The sequence below is a fragment of the Thamnophis elegans genome, chromosome 7 (genome assembly GCF_009769535.1).
Source record: "Thamnophis elegans isolate rThaEle1 chromosome 7, rThaEle1.pri, whole genome shotgun sequence".
Lineage (NCBI taxonomy): Eukaryota > Metazoa > Chordata > Lepidosauria > Squamata > Colubridae > Thamnophis > Thamnophis elegans.
In genome coordinates this window covers 56,127,377-56,145,977 of record NC_045547.1, presented here as the reverse complement: position 1 = coordinate 56,145,977, position 18,601 = coordinate 56,127,377, and the positions used below count along the sequence as shown (strand labels likewise).

The 18,601-nt window shown below is 38.6% G+C and overlaps 1 protein-coding gene across 2 annotated transcripts; it reads left to right on the top strand.

Moving 5' to 3' along the window:
- Nucleotides 1-12,051: 12,051 nt before the first annotated feature.
- SMIM30 (small integral membrane protein 30) lies at nucleotides 12,052-17,376 on the top strand. Of its 2 annotated transcripts, none has more exons than XM_032221638.1 (3): nucleotides 12,052-12,131; nucleotides 12,453-12,525; nucleotides 15,994-17,376. In XM_032221638.1, exon 3 carries the CDS (start codon nucleotides 16,010-16,012, stop codon nucleotides 16,205-16,207), a length of 198 nt encoding a protein of 65 aa, XP_032077529.1. In that variant the 5' UTR covers nucleotides 12,052-12,131; nucleotides 12,453-12,525; nucleotides 15,994-16,009; the 3' UTR covers nucleotides 16,208-17,376. The 2 variants fall into 2 exon arrangements, with proteins under 2 accessions (XP_032077529.1, XP_032077528.1); XM_032221637.1 differs by having other exon boundaries at nucleotides 12,084-12,131; nucleotides 12,456-12,525.
- The last annotated feature ends 1,225 nt before the right edge of the window (nucleotides 17,377-18,601 follow it).

Sequence of the window (18,601 nt, the reverse complement as noted above, 5' to 3'; positions counted from 1 at the left end):
ACCAAGGCAGAGATATGCGTTCTTTTGGCAACTCTTAGTGCCCGGATGTAATCCTTGGTGCAGGTAGTCAAAAGTGCTCGGTTCGCCTCGGACTTATCGGACCTCCACAGGTGCTCTAGGCGTCTCCTCCGGCGCTTCTTCTCCCGGAGCTCCTCGGTGAACCAAGGAGGTCTCCGGGATCCGCTGACCCGGAGGGGCCGTAGTGGGGCAATCCGGTCAAGAGACTCCGATGCTGCCGAATGCCAGGCGGCAACCAGAGTCTCCGCCGAACTGTGGGCGAGAGTGTCGGGAATTACCCCAAGCTCCGTCTGGAACCTCAAAGGGTCCATAAGTCGCCTGGGGCGGAACCACCTGGTCGGTTCCTCCTCCCTACGGTGGGGGTTTGGCCTCCGGAAGTCAAGCCTCAGTAGGCAGTGGTCTGACCACGACAGGGGCATGATCTCATTACCCCTCAGACCATTGTCTGCTCTTGTGTATCAACCCTTTTTTGTTTCATATGAGGGTCATCATTTTCTCCTGACACTTTTTCTTGTCCTTTTTCAGCTTCTCCTCCCTGAACACTGACACCATCACTAAGTGAGTAACCATCACTAAGTGCATCATCACAAAAATTGGCATCAATTCTGCCCCAATTTTGCTCTGCAAAGCTAGCAGATCTGTCAGACCTGGAAATTAATATCCTTCTGCTCCCTTCGCTAAAGCGATAGCTCTTTGATGAGCTATGAACTCCGGCTCATAGTCCATAAACAAGAGCTTTCTAGTTTTTGGCTGTCCTTTTCTCTTGATTACCTTTAGAATATGCACCCATGAATTGCTTCCAAAAACCCTTAAATGTGCCAGTAAGTTACCAACAGATGAAGAGATAATAAAAAAGATATTAGATGGTGCAGAGATAAATAGGTTGACACTGAAAATAAAGGATAAAGAGGAATCAGTGCACTTCAAGACATGGGGAAGATTCTATGATTGGCTAGAGAAAGGAAGCTAGAAAAGAAAATAAGGAGAAGATACAGAACCCAGATGATGCACTATTAAATGGAAAAGGAGGGAAGAAGAGGAAAACAGAAAAGAAAATATTAAATATGCAAGTATATATTCAAGATTGAGATATAAAGGGGGGGAAACATAGGATAGATTAGCAAAGGTAAGGGAATAAGAAATGATACCAAGTTATATTTGGGTTTGCAGAAATACCATCCCAAGGAAACATAAACTGACATTTGAAAGAGACACCTACAACAATAAAAAAAGAAAGAGAGAGAGGAGGAGAGAATGAGAGGAAGATGGGGGGGAGAAAGAGGTAAGGAGGGTGGATGGAAGGGAGAGAAGGAGAGTGGGTAGGAATGGAAAGGGGAAGGGGAAGAGTAGGTGTAGGAGAAAGCTAAGGGAAGAAGGAAGGGGAAGGAGAGGAGGAATGAAGGAAGAAAGTAGAGAAGGAAGGGAGGGAGAAAAGAAAGGGAAAATAAGGTGGTGTTATAACAGGCAGAAGGGAGAGTAAATAAAATAACCCAAACTGTATATTATAACCTATTAAATGAAATAACAAATGTTTAAGAATGACTAATTAGGAGTCAATATGGCTTCATCCCAATATGACCTGCTCAGACCAGAATCCTTTAGCAATGAGTCTTTGTTTGTAAGACTCCATTCTGTCTTTCAGCTATGCCATTCTCAACTACTGTGTACGGATTAGTGTGTCTATGTTTTATTCCTAATTGCCCTAATCACTGTTGTAAACTTGCTGACATAAATTCTGAACCTCTGTCAATTTGCAGATGGCATACCTGTTGTCTATATCTTCTTTCTACCAAGATTACCCATTGCTTGAACCTCTGTAGCAACTCTATTTTACTTTTTAGCAAATAGCAAAACCCAAACCTGCTGTAATCATCTATAATGACCAGTACACATCTTGCTCCTCCCAAAGTGGCTTGCATTGGCCCAACACAGGGGTTAGCAACCCACAGCTTTGGAGTCGCATGTGCCTCTTTCATCCCTCTGCTACAGCTCATTGTTGCTCAAATATGTGTCACAACCACTAAGGTGCGACAACTGCCAGCACACAATTTATTGAGCTTTTTGATCCCCAACCATGGATAAATCCAAGAAAAGTTTCAGAAGAAAACAGAATGTTTAATTCAACTACACATGCTAGTTTTGTGGCCGCTCAGGAAATAGTCAGGCACAGGAAGGGTTTTGTGGCTCCCAATGTTTTTTTTCCCTGTGGGAAATGGGTCCAAATGGCTCTTTGAGTATTTAAGGTTGCTGACCCCCTTGGCCCAACTAAATCTGCATGTACCAGCTCTAGAGCTCTTATTGTCTGCCTTGTGCTATTCCTGGTTACTGGGAATGCCTTAGACTTCGATGATTTACATACTACACAATCCAAGTGTGCCTTACACCCTTTCAAGGTCAATCCTCCTCCAAATTGTTGCATCGTTTGCAACACTCTGAAGCTGGCATGGCCAAGCTTTCTGTGCAAGAGATGAATGCATGAATCATGTTGTGCCACATTTCCAAATGTTTGGGTACATTGAACTTTTTGTCCTTGCAACACATAAAGATTATACTGTTTTATGCCCTGTGCACATATACTCCCATTTCTTTTTATGAGACATCTCCCGTCTACAAATGTGGTCTCAAACCCTTGTTTGTCTAGACTGGAGACACTCTATAAAGTAAGTGTCAGATCCCTAAAAGTGATACTGCCATTCAATTGGGAGGAGGGGGGCCTCAGAGTTAAATCATTAGCTACATCTGAAACAACTGAGTTTTACAACTTTATAACTGGTTTCCTGTCACCAGGAGATTGAAGGTCCCAACATCTCTGGGGGGGTGTTTATGGTAGCCATGTGGAATATATAACTGATGTCTAAAAAGAGATAGCCATGGGAACATGTGCTTTATTGACTTCCAGGGCGGAAGAGTTAAGGAAGCATCTTTACACTTGTGTATTGGTCAGAATCTGCAATCGGACAAAGGGGAGCGTTCATTATCAGCTTAATCCTATTTGCATGGCCTAAAGGTTTTCAGATGCTGCTTTGCTTCTAATGGTTTCCATCCTGCTTGATTAAAGGTTCCTTTTGAACTAATCCGTTTCAAGAGTCTTTACTTTCTCAGGAGAGGAGCCATTACAGTATGCTATTTAATATATTATTACACTTCTTTTCAGGACATGGAATCAGCACACTGCCTTTTCCTATGACTTTAGCCTTCTGGCTATTTTCTAAGGCTACTACATCTCCTCTAGGTGGATCCAATGTGAAAAACAACTTATAATTATTAACAATTGTTTGAATAGCCCCACTATCTATTAACCATTTGTCTCTGTTATTACAATAGCTAGCTTTTGCAACAGCAGCTTTTCCATTTGTTTGTTTTCTTCATTGTAAACAGTTTTTCTTTAAATGAGTCTTATCCCCACAGATAAACATCTCTGATTTACAAAAATATGAAAACATGATACAAGCAAACAATACCTATGCAGCTCTTGCAACATAGCAATAGCAATAGCAATAGCAGTTCGACTTATATACCGCTTCATAGGGCTTTCAGCCCTCTCTAAGCGGTTTACAGAGTCAGCATATCGTCCCCACAGTCTGGGTTCTCATTTCACCCACCTCGGAAGGATGGAAGGCTGAGTCAACCTTGAACATGGTAGAAAGAAGAACAGAAGGAAAAATCTGAACCCAGAATAGCTAAGCCACACCCAGACTAAAAACTGCTCACATGGTTCTCACAGCAAATACTGTATCTCAGTCAAAAACCAGTTCCCATTGGCTGGCTTGTCGCCAAGGCTATTCCAGTTCATAAATTCTTTATACACTGACAAGACACTTGGCAACTGACCAGTGACATGCGGTGAGATGTATGGCTGTTGAGGCAGTCCTTTCCCCCGACACCCCACTGAGTAAAGCCTGAGCATTCTCTCCTCTCCCCCGACACCCCACTGACTAAAGTGCTTTCTTTTGCCCGCAGAAAGCGCTTTAGTCAGTGGGGTGTCGGGGGAGAGGAGAGAATGCTCAGGCATTCTCAGGCGGATCTTTCGCCCGCCTCTTCTGGTGGGCTGCCATGGACACAGGTGGGTGAAAGAAAGTCTCTTTCACCAGCCTGTGCTGGCGGGCTGCCGCGGGCACAGAGGCAGGCGAAAGAAAGTGACTTTCACGCGCCTGAGCTGGCGGGCTTCCCTCCCTGCTTCTCCTACCCCCTTCCCTCTCTTCACTCAAACAAACTCTCTCTCTCTCAAACAAACACACACACAAACAAAGTTGCACCAGGAGGATGAAGTTTGAATTCCTCCCCCTCCCTCCGACCCACACGTACACGTACCTTTTCCAGCTGTTTCACAGAGGATTTCAACTCTGCTCTTACCTGCCATCATGAAAAGAAAAAAAATGTAAAAGGAAAAAGGCAAGAGCTGAGGTCAGGCTGGACTAGTTGCTGCCAGAGTTGCCATGGATGACTCTGCTTAACTGTTTAAAAAAGCCTCTAAAAATGCCCTCTGCATGAGGAGGCAAGAGAACGACGTGCGTCATCTACATCAAGAATTTTTCAGCTTTTAACCTTTGCTTAACTCTGCTCGAGTGATCATAAAGTCAGACTAGATGAGGTACGTGGTTCTCCTGCCTCCTCCTGTAGAGGGCATTTTTTTTAAAACAGTTAAGCACTAAGCAGAGTCATCCACTGTGATTCTGGCAGCAACTAGCTCAGCCTTTTTCCTTTTACATTTTTCTTTTCTTTTCATGATGACAGTGGTGAGGCTCTGTCTCCCCTGCCTCCCCTGACTGCACGTCCCTGCAACTGGGTCATACTTATGATGGTTGCAGTGTTCCGAGATCATGTGCTAATTTCTCAAAAGCAAAGTTAATGGGGAAATTGGATTCACTTAACAACATGTTACTAACTTAACAACTGTAGTTATTCTCTTAACAACTGTGGCAAGAAAGGCCATAAAATAGGGCAAAACTCATTTAACAAATGTCTCACTTAATAACATACATTTTGGGCTCAGTTGTGGTTATAAACTGAGAACTGCCTGAAACTGCAATTTATATGAATTCAATGTTTCATATGTTCATATTCAAAATGTTTCTATCAGGCCCTACAGATTCCGATAGGAATGTTGTCATTCTGGTGGGAGGGAGGAAGCTTGGGGGATCTCTGTATGGAGTTTCTTTTTCCATTCTTTGCTTTGCTATAACTTTTGGGACCTTGGGAGGGGGGAATGTGTCTCGAGCCAGCTGCCTTATCTCGTCTCCAGAGAAGAGCAGCAGGGTTGCCTTTGAGACCAGCGTTTATCACCTTCTCTGCCTGAGTTTCCCATAACATCTTTGCATCTTGGGATTGGCTTGATGATGTATTGGACTTTTGGAGATGCTCTGCCTGCAGTGGTTTAATCTAGCATTTTAAGTGGGATAGGTAGGTAGATAGCAAGATAGATCTCTTGCTATCACAACCTTCCAATAAAAATTTCCTTTTGAAATGGATTTTGTTTCAAGAGTTCTGCTTTCTTGAGAAGACTGGCGAGGCAGAACCTTAGTTTCTAAAGAAGATTTTGCATTTTTGAAAATAAACTTTGTTAATAATATAACAAAGAAATCAAGAAAGAAACAAGGAAAATAAAACCCTCCTCAGTTCATATAGTCTAGTGTGGTTCATATTTTACTTTATCGGATGTAAAATAAAGCCAACCTAACTCAATAGGAGGTTCTACATTGATAGATTTGTATCTAAATATAGAATTTAAATAAATACAGCTGTGTGAAAAAATCCTGCACTAAAGCGTTTATGGTTTATGACATTTTTTGGATACGGCATTGATTTTATTATATTTTATGCTAACTGCTATGCAAATATTGTTTTTTTTTATAAAGTTTTTTATTGAACACAAATTAAAACATTGGGTACAGCGTAACCATCCTGACAATGTCTTACTAAGGATATATCTATACTATACAATATCTATACTAAGATATAAAGTTATATATTATGACCATCACATTTATTTACATTTGGTCTATTCAGTATTTGCAAACATAAAAATATCCTATTTCCATCCATATTGCTTTGTTTTTAATCGTATAGACATTTTCACTGTTACAGTTTCATGCATAATTCTAATCTCCGTTCTATAAATCTTTTTTTTTTATTTTAAAAAACTTTTTTTTTATTTTGTTACAGTACTTAAACAACACATGCCTACACCAGTGGGAAAAGAAAAAATCAAAACACAGAGAAGACAAAAAGAACAAAAAACAAGACAGGGGGAAAAAAAGGAAAAACAAAAGAAGAAAAAAGAAAAAAAAGAAAAAAAACACACAGGTATATATTATAAAAAAGTATATCAGCTGGTTACAACATGTTTTGGTGCATCTCTTCCATTAATTCATATTAATTCAAATATCTTAACTCAAATGTTTACCATATTGACATCATTATACCTCCACTTTTAGTTGACTGCAGTTATTTAAACATCCTTCATCCTTAACTATGCCAAAAATTTAATCCATAACCACATGCTAGCATTTCATTTACTTGTTTGTAAAATCCTCTATTAACATCAAATCCTCATATCCTGTTTTAGCTGAACATCCATAATATTTCATACCAAAAATTCCATCTTCCATGCATATAGTTTATTATCATTCTCCCTTCTTTATGTAATTATATTGTATATCATAACATTTTCCCCATATTAGTTAACATTTAACTGTATATAGTTTTATTTTATTTTTAATAGTGATAATTATTGTGATTATTAACCTTTGTATATGGTCCAAAAATATTTCCAACCTTCCCTTCTCATATCCAATTATTATTTATCATATCAACTCCACATTATATACATTACTATCAATATCAATTATTATTCAGCTATGTCTATTACAAATAAGAGTAATTAGGTTTAGCTAATTTTGAATTGTATTCTTCCATCTATCAGCCTGTGTCTCTCCAATAACAAAACCTCCTTAATCCTATTGCCATTCGTGGAACAAGTTCACCAAACGTCTTTATAAGCAAGTCCAAACAGGAATATCTTCGCACCTTTTTGCTTGAGATGTCTCCGATATAATATCGTTGTCCTAAGCTTGTTGCACTTTTCAGCTTGTCTTTAATTCTCAGTGGTGGTATCGGAAATTCTGCAAATGATGTTTCATAAAGTATAAATTCTTTAATGCTTCTCATTCCTCCTGCGCTCTGTCTTTTGAAATAAATCTTCTGTATGGCTGCCCCCCTTTCAAACGTTGCATCTCTTTCTCCCTCCGAAGTAAACCAGATGCCCGGTGTGTCAGCAAATTGAGAATCTTTAAACCATATGCCCGGAATGTCAGCAAATTGAGAAACTTCATTTCTGACATTCTTCATTTGTATTTCAGGAACATTCAAACATTCAACGTTCTCACTTTTTTCTTCATATTTTGATGTTAAAAACAACAAATAGTCCAGCTTTTTTTCAAATCTATCATACGTGTCAGACAACTTTTGAAACGCGGAGAAAATCATTTGAAATGAATCATTTGAAACTTGTATAGACACCATGTTTATGACGCAGCAAAAGTTTCTCCCTTTAGAGGCTTTAAGGTATTTGCAAGTAAAAACAAGCTGGGAGCTGTGCAATCTTATCTGATCTTAGACCAACACAGCCAAGCAATAAAAGTGTCAAATTATAAGGAGCTAAATTATAGTAAGTTGGTTTACAGCCCACTTAAAGAGAGTCAGAGGAGATGTTGAAGTAATCTTTCCTTTATCCATGTAAGTAGCATTTAAAACATTTAAGAAATAGGGTAACCACCGGCTATAAACCCATAAAAAAAAACCCAATTCGCCGCTAGATTCTTCTGTTCTTTGGTTTCAATTAGCTTAAATGTTTATGCGGACTGTATCTCTTTGAGTAATAAAATCAGCTTACCAGTTGAAAACACTCACACCATTCTTAGGGGCAACCTGCAGTTTCGGTTAGCTTACAGCTAATCCAGAAGGAACTGGCAAAGGAGGTTAAATTCCAAGCCCCCCAGAGACTTTGCGAACGTCTCTGTGGTCACTGGATCTCCTCTAACCTTTCACTGTCTCTCCGGGACAGCTTGGGTCTGAAACGGACCGTCCAATTTCCTTCGGAATAGGAGAATTTCAGGAATAGCCTGAAACTCCGTCTTCTCACTGCTAAGCCCCGCCTTCTTCTATGCAAATATTGTTATATTTATATAAATACTGGTGGTTTTTAGTGAAAAGCATAAGCTTTTTGCAATTTGGTGCTGTTTGGATGGGGATTGTGAATTTTCTTGGATGCTTACAATGCATGCTTACAAAGACTATGAAAACAGATTAACTGATGCATACCCAATGGCATACATATTGCTATTACTAAGGCCGATGCTAGTGTTTTGTTAACATTTTTATTGTTTGTGGCCCTGAAAAGGACCGTTTAGCTAATCAAACATGGTTACTAATATGAAATTTGCCAGCCCTTATTGCTTATCACCAGGCGGCATCGCTTTAGCATAGACTGTATAAGCCTTTGCACGTGATCTTTGGTGACAATGTGGTGCCAGGCTGCAATAATGGATTCAATCAGCTCCTGCTTGGTCTTCAGATGCTTCTTGCTTATTTTGTAACCAATCTTGGCCCACAAGTTCTCAATTGGGTTCAAATCCAGGCTCTAACCCTAACCCTAACCCTAAGATCCTCCACCCCTGGGAGTCTGACAACCAGTCAGAATACATTTCTTACACAGGAACAGGAAACAGACAGGGGGGGGCGAACAGAGAGTATAAAAAACCCAGGAACTCTTAGCAAGCCCCTTTTCTCCTCTTTTTCTTCTTCACCCAACATCTGGAAGCATGTGATCACCTTTTCTGTTCAGGAGCTCAAGCCATGTGGTCCTGTCCACCATTAAACCATCTTTTCAAGCAGCCTCCATGTCTCCAGTGTCTTTTTCCCCACTTGGAACTGAAGGACATTTCTTCCAACAATTGTATTCATTTATCTTACTTTTCATGAAAGAAAAGTATGGAAATTAAGCATATTACATATATATTTGTATTCATTTATTCACTTTTTCATTTAAGTCATTTTTACTGATATTGTATTATTTCATAAGAATTCAAAATGCAAACATAATCGAGAGCGAAAATATTTCTGTGACAATAATATATTGATGAAAGAAATGTCCTTCTGGGTTCAGCTCCAAGTGGGGAAAAAGACACTGGAGACATGGAGGCTGCTTGGAAAGATGGTTTATTGTTGGACAGGGCTACATAGCTTGAGCCCTGAACAGAAAAGGTGATCACATGCTTCAATGTTGGTGGAGAAGAAGAGAAGGGCTGAGGGAGGGGCTTTCTAGGCTTTTTATAACCTGTTTAGTCCCACCTCTCTGTTTCCTGTTCCTGTGTAAGAAATGTATTCTGATTGGTTGTGAGACTCCATGGGGCCATGCAGGGGCTACTCTATAGACTGTGTTTTGAATCCAGGTATGGATGAGTTCTCAGATGCCATGTGGTCAGTTGAGTAAAGGGCCAATATTATCATGCCTTTACTCCCATCCCCTCTGGGGCTGCAGTGGAGAAGTCTTTATTATGTAAAAGTGGACTAGCTTGGCCTTAATGGCCCATTAACAGTGGGGATGGACAGGAAGCTGCAGGCAACTATTCTGTCTTTTAAAACATGTTTCTTTCTTTTCATATCCAGAAAAATATTCTGCCTTTTCAATATTTCTTAGGATATTTCATTTTTCTGGGAGAGGGCTGGATGATAACTTCCCACAATATCTTTTGTACTTCTAACAAATAACCAAATTCAACAAAAATAACTTTTCTTTGCAACAGTAAAGCAATATTAACTTCAAAGTTGTATTGTTTTGGTTTTTTGCTACAAAAATCATATTGGATTGTTTTGATTCAAGTTTCCCTGTGCAAAACATAGATCAGAAAGCCAAAATACAACATGGTTATGTATGCATTAAACATAACTTACTTCCAATGCATAAACACATAATGATCCATCATTTGTAAATTCAGTCAAGGACCTGAATGCTTTTTCAAGGATTGCCCAGAATCATGACCTATTCCAGCACTCAAGAATTAACTGATGCTGAATATGTTAGCATTAGTAAGTCTTTATAAACATGGCTATGGTGAAGATGTTAGGTCAGTAGTTTGATTGATAAATATTTTTGGTGGGCTCTGCAGCATTATTCATTGTATATTTTTTCTATGATTTTTGTTGGTTTTTAACAAATTTATAGCTAGCCATAGCTGTAAGAATGAGATGGCAGTCATATACATTGTATAAAGAAATTACAAAGAAAAGTGTTATTATAATCCCATTGCATTTTTAATGTACTGATTCCAATTTTAGAGCATTTGTAAAGTCACATGAAATGAAAGTTGTAAAAGTTTTTTAAAAGGTCCAAGAGACCTATTATTTCTAAATCAGAATGCAATAATTTTTGAAGAAAGATTCAGGACAATATGTCCTTTATATATATTTTTATCTGAGAAAGGTTTACTTCTCTACAGTACTATTAGAAACAGAACAAGGCCCTCCAGAGATTACAGAGAGAATTTTTAACAAACAAATGTGTACATGCATATACAACTTGTTTTCCCACCATGCATATATATAGAAACATATACTTAAGAATTTTTTTATTGGCTTTGCTTTTTAGAAGCCAGCTGGGAAGTTTGCAAATGACAGTCATGTGACAGCTGGTCATTTGCATTTTTTTATGTTTTTAATTCCAGATGCAAATGACCAGCTGTCTGCATGGAATATAAATTCTTTCATTCCCCGCCATCCAATCAAACCTGAAGCTTTTTGGATGAGAAGCGAAATGTCTTCAAAGAAAAAAAAGTCTATTGCCATCTGATAAAGCACCTTTGGGACAACCATACCTGGATGACTGAGAATCTCCATAGATATCAAAGGGAAAAAATATCAAAAATACACCACTAGAATTTTAATACATAAATGTTAATACTAAGTTCAAAAATAAATAAAATATAACACTGGTGTGTCTTTTTCTTGATTTCTTGAATGCTGTTAGGAATCCTATTAGGTATGTAAATATAGCTAGTGCTTGAGGAATGGAAAAAAGCAGAGTAATGTGACTCGTCCTCTTCTCTTCTCAGAAGTTTCCTGAAGATGGCCTCGAATACAAGTCCGAAAGCTTGGAAGACTATGTTGTAAGAAACATCCTTCTAGGTTCGGCTCCATGTGGGGAAAAAGACACTGGAGACATGGAGGCTAGTTGGAAAGATGGTTTAATGGTAGACAGGACCACATGGCCTGAGTCCTGAACAGAAAAGGTGATCACATGCTTCAATGTTGGTGGAGAAGAAGAGAAAGGTGGGCTGCGATGCTGAGTCCCTGGTTTTCTGCCCTGTCTGTCCTTTGATCTTGAAATTGTGTTCTGATTGGTTGTCAGACTCCCATGGGGCCATGCAGGAGCAACTCTCTAGGCTGTGTTTTGAGTCTCAAGTTTGGGTAAAGGGCTAATACTATCATGCCTTAATCCCATCAACCTAGATCTGAAGGGGAGAACTCTTTATTATGTAGAGTAGTCTGGCTTGAGCATCTTAATGGCCCATTGACAAAAGGGGATGGGCAGGAAGCTGCAGGGAGCTACTTTGTTTTTACTACATGTTTCTCCCTTTTCACATCAAGGGAAATATAATATTCCGCCTTTTCAATATTTCCTGGGATATTTCATTTTTCTAGGAGAGGGTTGGGTTTTAACTTCCTACAGCTAAATCTCTGGTCCAGGTGACCGATTTAAGATTGGACCTTGCAACATTATCCCGGGACAGGATTGTTTGCATCGATTATTGCAGAAAGGCATGGGGACCTTAGATTAAAGCTTTTGTGAAGTTCAACTTCCAGAATTCTCCAGCCATTTTAAAAGTTGCCTAATCTGAGAAACGTTGGATCAAAGCCCGAGTTTCACACCCAAAAGACGTTTGCAATTAACAAGGAAAGCCCTAAGGAAGATTCAAGCGAATTCTTTGCTGCATTCAGTGGTTCACGTGAACGTTGCGCAATGCATGACGGAAGTTGTAGGCATCGACGGTTTGGTGATTGCGCAAGCCGATCGGAGCTTCCTTTTCTTTCTACTGGCAATGGCCGCTACCAGGAAGGTAAATGATGCCGTTTGCTCCACGGGAGCTTTAGGGGTTGGTGCCCGGGACGGGCCAGATAATTCCTTGCTGATTGAAATGGCCCGTTCCTCATCCATAGCAATCCTGGGTCCGCTTGAGCCACGTGCTTTCCAAGGAAGTTTAGCCGGGGTAGCTTAGTGTTGCGACTGCACGTGGCTCGGAGCATTTGATCGGGACGTGTCCTAATCACGTCCTTCCCTAGTCTCATTAACTCTCTGGCGGGTTTAATTGGTTGCGGGTAACAGAGCACGCCTGCTTTTGGGGTTCCGTGTTCTTCTCTCCCTTCTCCTTTCTTTTTAGTAGGGCAACCGGATGGTTTGCAAGACCTCAAAGTTAGCCAAAGAAAGAAAGAAATATCCACCCGCCCCCCCAGGTAAGACTTGGCTTTCAAGAGGTGTTTCTGGGGATTTCCATATTATCCAAGACTTTCCCTTTTCCACAACGGGAAATAGCGGCATCCTGTGTGCCTACAAGTTTTAGGCATCGATAAATTTGTCCAGTCTTTTAAGACAGGGGTCTCCAACCTTGGCAACTTTTAAGACTTGTGGACTTCAACTCCCAGAATTCCTCAGCCAGCTTTGAAGTCCACAAGTCTTAAAGTTGCCAAGGTTGTTTTAAGATACTACAGGCGTCTTGCTGGTTTGTCTAATATTGTGGGCAAGACTTAAAGTGTTTCGATGTCTTCGTGGTTTGTTTCCGGAAATTCTTTTAATTTGGGAGACAGAATCTGACTTCCAGTTCTTGTTGATGATTCCTGGGGACTTCCCGGACCCGCCCCTGGGTTGTTGTTTTTTTAGCAAGATTTTTTGGGAGTGGTTGGTCCTTGGGCCCTTCCTAGGGTTGACAAAAAGTGACTGGCCCAAGGTCACCCAGTTGGCTTCAGGCCTAAGGTGGGACTCGAATTTGCCGCTTGCACATTCTAGTCTACAACAAACTGCTATTTTACTCTAGTTGTAAAGGTTAGAGACTGGACAGCATCTGGAATGGTATAGGTCTCCTGCTTGAGTGGGGGTGGTGTGTGTGTGTGTGTGTTGGATAGAAGACCTCCAAGGTCCCTTCAACTTTGTTATTTTTAAATTCTGTAATGCTTTGTACTCTTGTAAAGTGTAAAGATATTGTCTGATGCTAACATAGTTGTCAAGCTTTTTTTTTAAAAAAATTATTACCTTGGCAATAAAAATCCTGCCCTTTGCATGGGAGAGAGAGTAGGATGTTCTTAGTTTTTAGTGTACCATGTGGTTTCATATTTCAATATTATAAAACCATATAAGTTAATTTAGATACATTTTAATCAAATGTATATGTTGCATGGCCTGAATATAATTTGTACAGTGTGTACAAAGGCCAGCTGACAAATGTGGCTTAAATAAAGTGGCTTAAATAAAGCATGATTTTTTATGTTTAAGCAAAAATAGGCTTGCTTATTTTAGGAATCTTAGGAATTATTTAATTCATGTGTTAATACAGGGAATTTGAGGGTCACTTGGTAATTTGCTTGTCCATTTCAGAACTTTTGGTTTACAGCTGTGTAATTGGCTCGTGCTTTTTTCAGAATCACTGATCTAATAAATAAATGTGGACATGTATTAAAACATGCATGTTAAGTTCAGTATTTAGGTTATGTTCTTGCAACAAGTTATTTGATTCATATTCAGACTGTCAACGTCTAGTCTTGAAGCAAGATATTTTTTCCAGTTATTTTATTATTAAGTATAGGAATGGTAATAGATATTTCAATGTATCACATTTCTGAAGAAAAGATTTACTGCTATTACTATTACGCTTTTCTGTGGGTCAACAAATCAGAGTGAATATGGTAGTATTGGGGATGGGAGAGTACTAATAAAAATCAGCCTGTAGGTTAGATCCTGAAGTTTAATACCATCTGGGTATTAAACGGCAAAGGATACTTTGGTACATTGCCAAGAAAAATGTGTTGATAAATCTATTAAATCACTAAGCTGAGCTCTTGGGGGCATTCTTTCATTCTGTGTGCAAAAGGACATGATGGACTATATTAGATGAAGTTGACCACTGTTTAAATCGTAGAAATGCTTAAGAGGTAGGTGTGTGTGTGTGTGTGTGTGTTACTGAGGATTATTGTTAAATTATTAACCCAACTGTGAAGTGGGTTGAGCTGAGACAGAATGATTGGTCCAATGTCAACCAGCTGGCTTCCTGTTTAAAGAAGGCCTAAAATTGGCAATCTCCTGGCTTCTAGACCAGCACCAGTACATCAAGCTGATTCTCCATTTGGATGGAATATTAATTGTATGTCTTTAAGGCTGCATCCCAGAAGCCATAGAACTGCATCCTAAAAAATTTCAGTGACAGGCTTCTACAATATTTTCCTTCCCTCTGTATGACTTTTTAGTTGCCTTTGGACACTTTGTGGAGTCCTTGATGCTCGCTGTGCTTGGTAGTTTGCTTGCAGACATTTCATTATCTGACCAGATAAATCATCAATTTATGAATTTCTTAAATTCTTATAGTGCTTATAACTAAGATTTTAACAGCACAAAACAATTTCTCATTTTACAAAGGCTTTTTTAAAATTTTAGTTGAAGAAATATAGTTGTAGTAATAACACATTCTAGTTTGGAAAAGGCTAGAGGGAGCATTTTACTTCTAATTTACTTTCATGATTCAGGTTATGATAACCGCACTTTTTATTTGTCAGTGGTGTTATGCATGTTTAAACTATAAAGATCCCTATGTTCACTGAAAAATTATGATTTACTCCTTATTCTTAACCCTAAAATTTGAGGAAGGTAGATTCTGACTAGTTTAAAAACAACCCTAGTAGTGAAAGCAAATTGACAAGGGAGCTAGTTGGTGGATTTCCCTTCACTGGGTGTTTTCCAGCAGAGGCTGGACAGCCATCTGTTGCACATACTAAGTTTGGACTCTTGGTCAAAATTATCCCTTCCACATTTATTATATCATTCTTGTCCTGTGTTGTAGATAGGTAGGAAGGAAGAAAAATGTAAATTGTGAGAAAATGGATAGGGAAGGAGCATTTACAGCATATTCTGATGTACTCTTTTGTATCAGCCAAAGATAATTGTATCTGAACTCTGCTATAGCAAGAAGTCTTAGATGTACAGAACTTGCTTATTGTACCACTTAAAATACATATAATTTTTGACATTTGCCCCGGCACAATGTAGGAAAATTTTAACAGCTGTATCCAAATATGACTTTAAGTGCTCAAAACAGGTGGCCACAGGAATATATACAGTGAAGGGGGGCTTCTATTTACCACCTTTGCTTGACTTAATAATTTCTCTTTATTTCTGATGGCAGAATGCTTATATGGTGGAACTATACCACCCATCTTTGCAACAGACGCAGCTGGAACGTACCTCTCAAGATGTGTGTTCCCAGATTCTGCCTTGACTTTAAGAAGCAGCAAACCACAGATGCTTCCAGAGAGTTAGTAGGGTTGCCATGAATGGGGGGGAAATCTACTAAAAAGACATTTTTAAAAAGCTACAAATGAAGTTGATTATGGTTATGAAATAACAGCATATTAAAAATGTATGAAACCAGTTATGATGGAGTAATAGAGTGGGGAAATTGGCTGGCATTCTGGAGAAATAAGTGAGAACTTGCTGTAAAGCAACAATTGGTTACAAGTCCCATTTCTCCCATTCTGTTGCTTGCACAATAAAACGTTTGATCTACACTCAGCTCCTTTCCCAAAGGGCCTAGGCTAGGCTGTTATGCTGATGTTACAGAAAGTGGGTTCTATCTAGTATCATAATGTATTTGCTCTCCTTTCTTTTTGTGTTTAAGTTCATCTGATTGGTTATTTCTATGTATTTACTATTTCCTTCAGGGTCATCTGATCAGTAATGACTGGGAACATGGCCACCACCAGGAATGCTTCACAGCTCTTCTTGGTATTTTTCTTGTTGCTTTTTTGCCTACCTGTAGTGGAAGCTTTAGATATGGGTGATGCATTAGCTTTGCTGCTAGGTGTGGCTCTTAGTTGTGTTGGATTCTGTGCCTGCCTCGGTCTATATGCAAGAAGACAACATGGAGAGCAATGACTTTAAGTCCAAAATGTTGAGCTGAAGTGCAACTGTCCTGATGGATGTTGTTGTAATTAAGGAAGAGTTTCAAGATGTTCCCCAACTCATCAAATCTTTATTGCTGTGTACTGCTCAAGAAGAAAGACCATAATCGAAAAACTGTGGAGAAAGCTGCTTCAAGTTCATAAGAACATTTTATATGTAATTAAGGTGTTGCCTTAAATGAGAATGCTACTGGTTTTCAATTGCATATGAAAAAGTTAATTATTAACAGAGGTGCAGCAGGAAATATAGAGGGGCAAAAGAGAATATAGTTTGCATTCAAATGATATACAGAAAATATACGACATAGGAAACATAACTATCCTCATAATTAATTTAGAGATGATTGTTTTCATCTAATGAAATATTTCTCTATTTCATTTTTCTCCAAATCGAACCAAAGTATTTTGTTGTAAAATCAATTTGCTGTGTACCATCCAATGTTTTGTTGTTTTCATCTGGTTACAATTTATGTTACGATTAATGTTGAAAAGTTAGTCTCCATTGTCTCCTTAAAGCATTGCAGATATTCTAATATAGCAGTATGTAATCCAGTGCCATCAAATGTTTACTTTATAACTCCCATAATCTCTGACCATCAGCCATTTGATTTATGAGAATTGTAATCTAAAATATGGTAGCAGAGTCATGGGTTGATTGAAGGAAGAGATGCCAGATTTTCCTACTTGTAGAAATGGGTACAGCCATTCTTGCCCATGCAAGCTTAAATACATACGAAGCCTGACTTTTTCTTTCTAGTAAGCTTTCTATTCACTTCAGTAGAACTTGCAGAAATGTTCCTCATAGATTAACTTTTATGATTTCTCAGTTCTACAGAAGAATTGCTGGGAACAATATTTAAATGACCAAACCTTTTCTATACAGTATATATCTCCTCACTTGTATTGTTTGCACATTTTTAATAAATTGTGAAACTTTCACTATTTTCAAAGTATTGAATAAGGTAAAGGATTAATGGGAATTGAACAATGGTTTATTCTTGGTAACTAAATATACTTTAATATGAGGTTAACTTAATAACATCCATGCTCTTTAACGTGTCCTTTGCTGCTTTAATTCATCCATGATTAAATATTAGATATTGAAAATATGCCTAAAATTAACAAGGGCACTGTTGAAGCTCATACTAAACCAATTTTATTATAATTCAAGTTTGGTAGTAAGAGAAAGGTAGAAATTTTCTTAACATGCATATGCAGATCCATTATAAGAGTGTTATGGTTTTAAAATATTGTAATATCTGGTATAAATATTACATATTATACAAAAGATATAGCAGAAATATACTATTCTAATGTATTTTAAAGACATTTTCCCTCTGACCCATGCACAAGCTATATGTCCATCATGTATTGGATTCTGCTGCAGATATTTGCCTTTTTAAATAACAAAATATTTTAAAATCTTCTAAAAAGTTTGATGTTATTTAGATAATTAGCTGCAAGTAATATCTTACAAGGGACTGAATTCCACCATGTGAATCTTAAAATTGGAAGAGTTTGGGATGCTTCATTGTGAAATATTGGTCTCCAGCCAACTTGAAGCAGATCCAAAGGTATATTTAGGGCATCAAGATTATAGGCAACTGGCTACCAAAGCCTAATTTTAAAGTATTTTTGGCAACCAGAAAGAAACCAAGACAAGAAAAGTTAGAGCCCATTGCCATTGATTGGTAAGGTGCTGAGGCATGTGGATGGTAGTGAGATATCAGGAGTATCATGGAGAAACCAAATACTGGGAAGAAGTAGAGAATGCAGAGCTTGGGGCAATCCAGTAGGATGAGTAAAAGATTCAAGGATATGATTGGAAACTATAAAGAACAATGGGATGGTTGGAATTCTACAGATGAAACTTGGGAGGACATAATATGTGATTGATGGGGAGGGAGAAATCAGAAAAGGGAGGTTGTAAAGAAAATTGTGACTGTAATTACATTTTTGGCTCTAAAAAATTCCTAGAAATAAAAGACAGGAATACTAAACCAGTTGACTGAGTTTGAAGAAGAACAATTTGCATATTGAAGCTAAGCTTCTACTATAGAAGATTATAAAAAAGATTTCAGCAAGTCATCTGCGGTACTTTGAAATTCCAAATATGCAACTTATAATTTTACAATATTGTTAGCCAGACTATAGGTATCTATGGATTCTGATAGGAATATGGAAATATTCTCTGGAAACAAATATTGTGCAGGTAAGACACCCCTAACACCCTTCGGGATGTGAGCTCTGTTACGATACAGCCTGTTGTGCCCTCAAATGGCTTCTACTGTACTGCTGTAAAATGGCTTAGCGCAGTGGAGTTGCCATAGTAACGGCTTCACAGTGCTCCACAAGGGGGTTCCCTCTG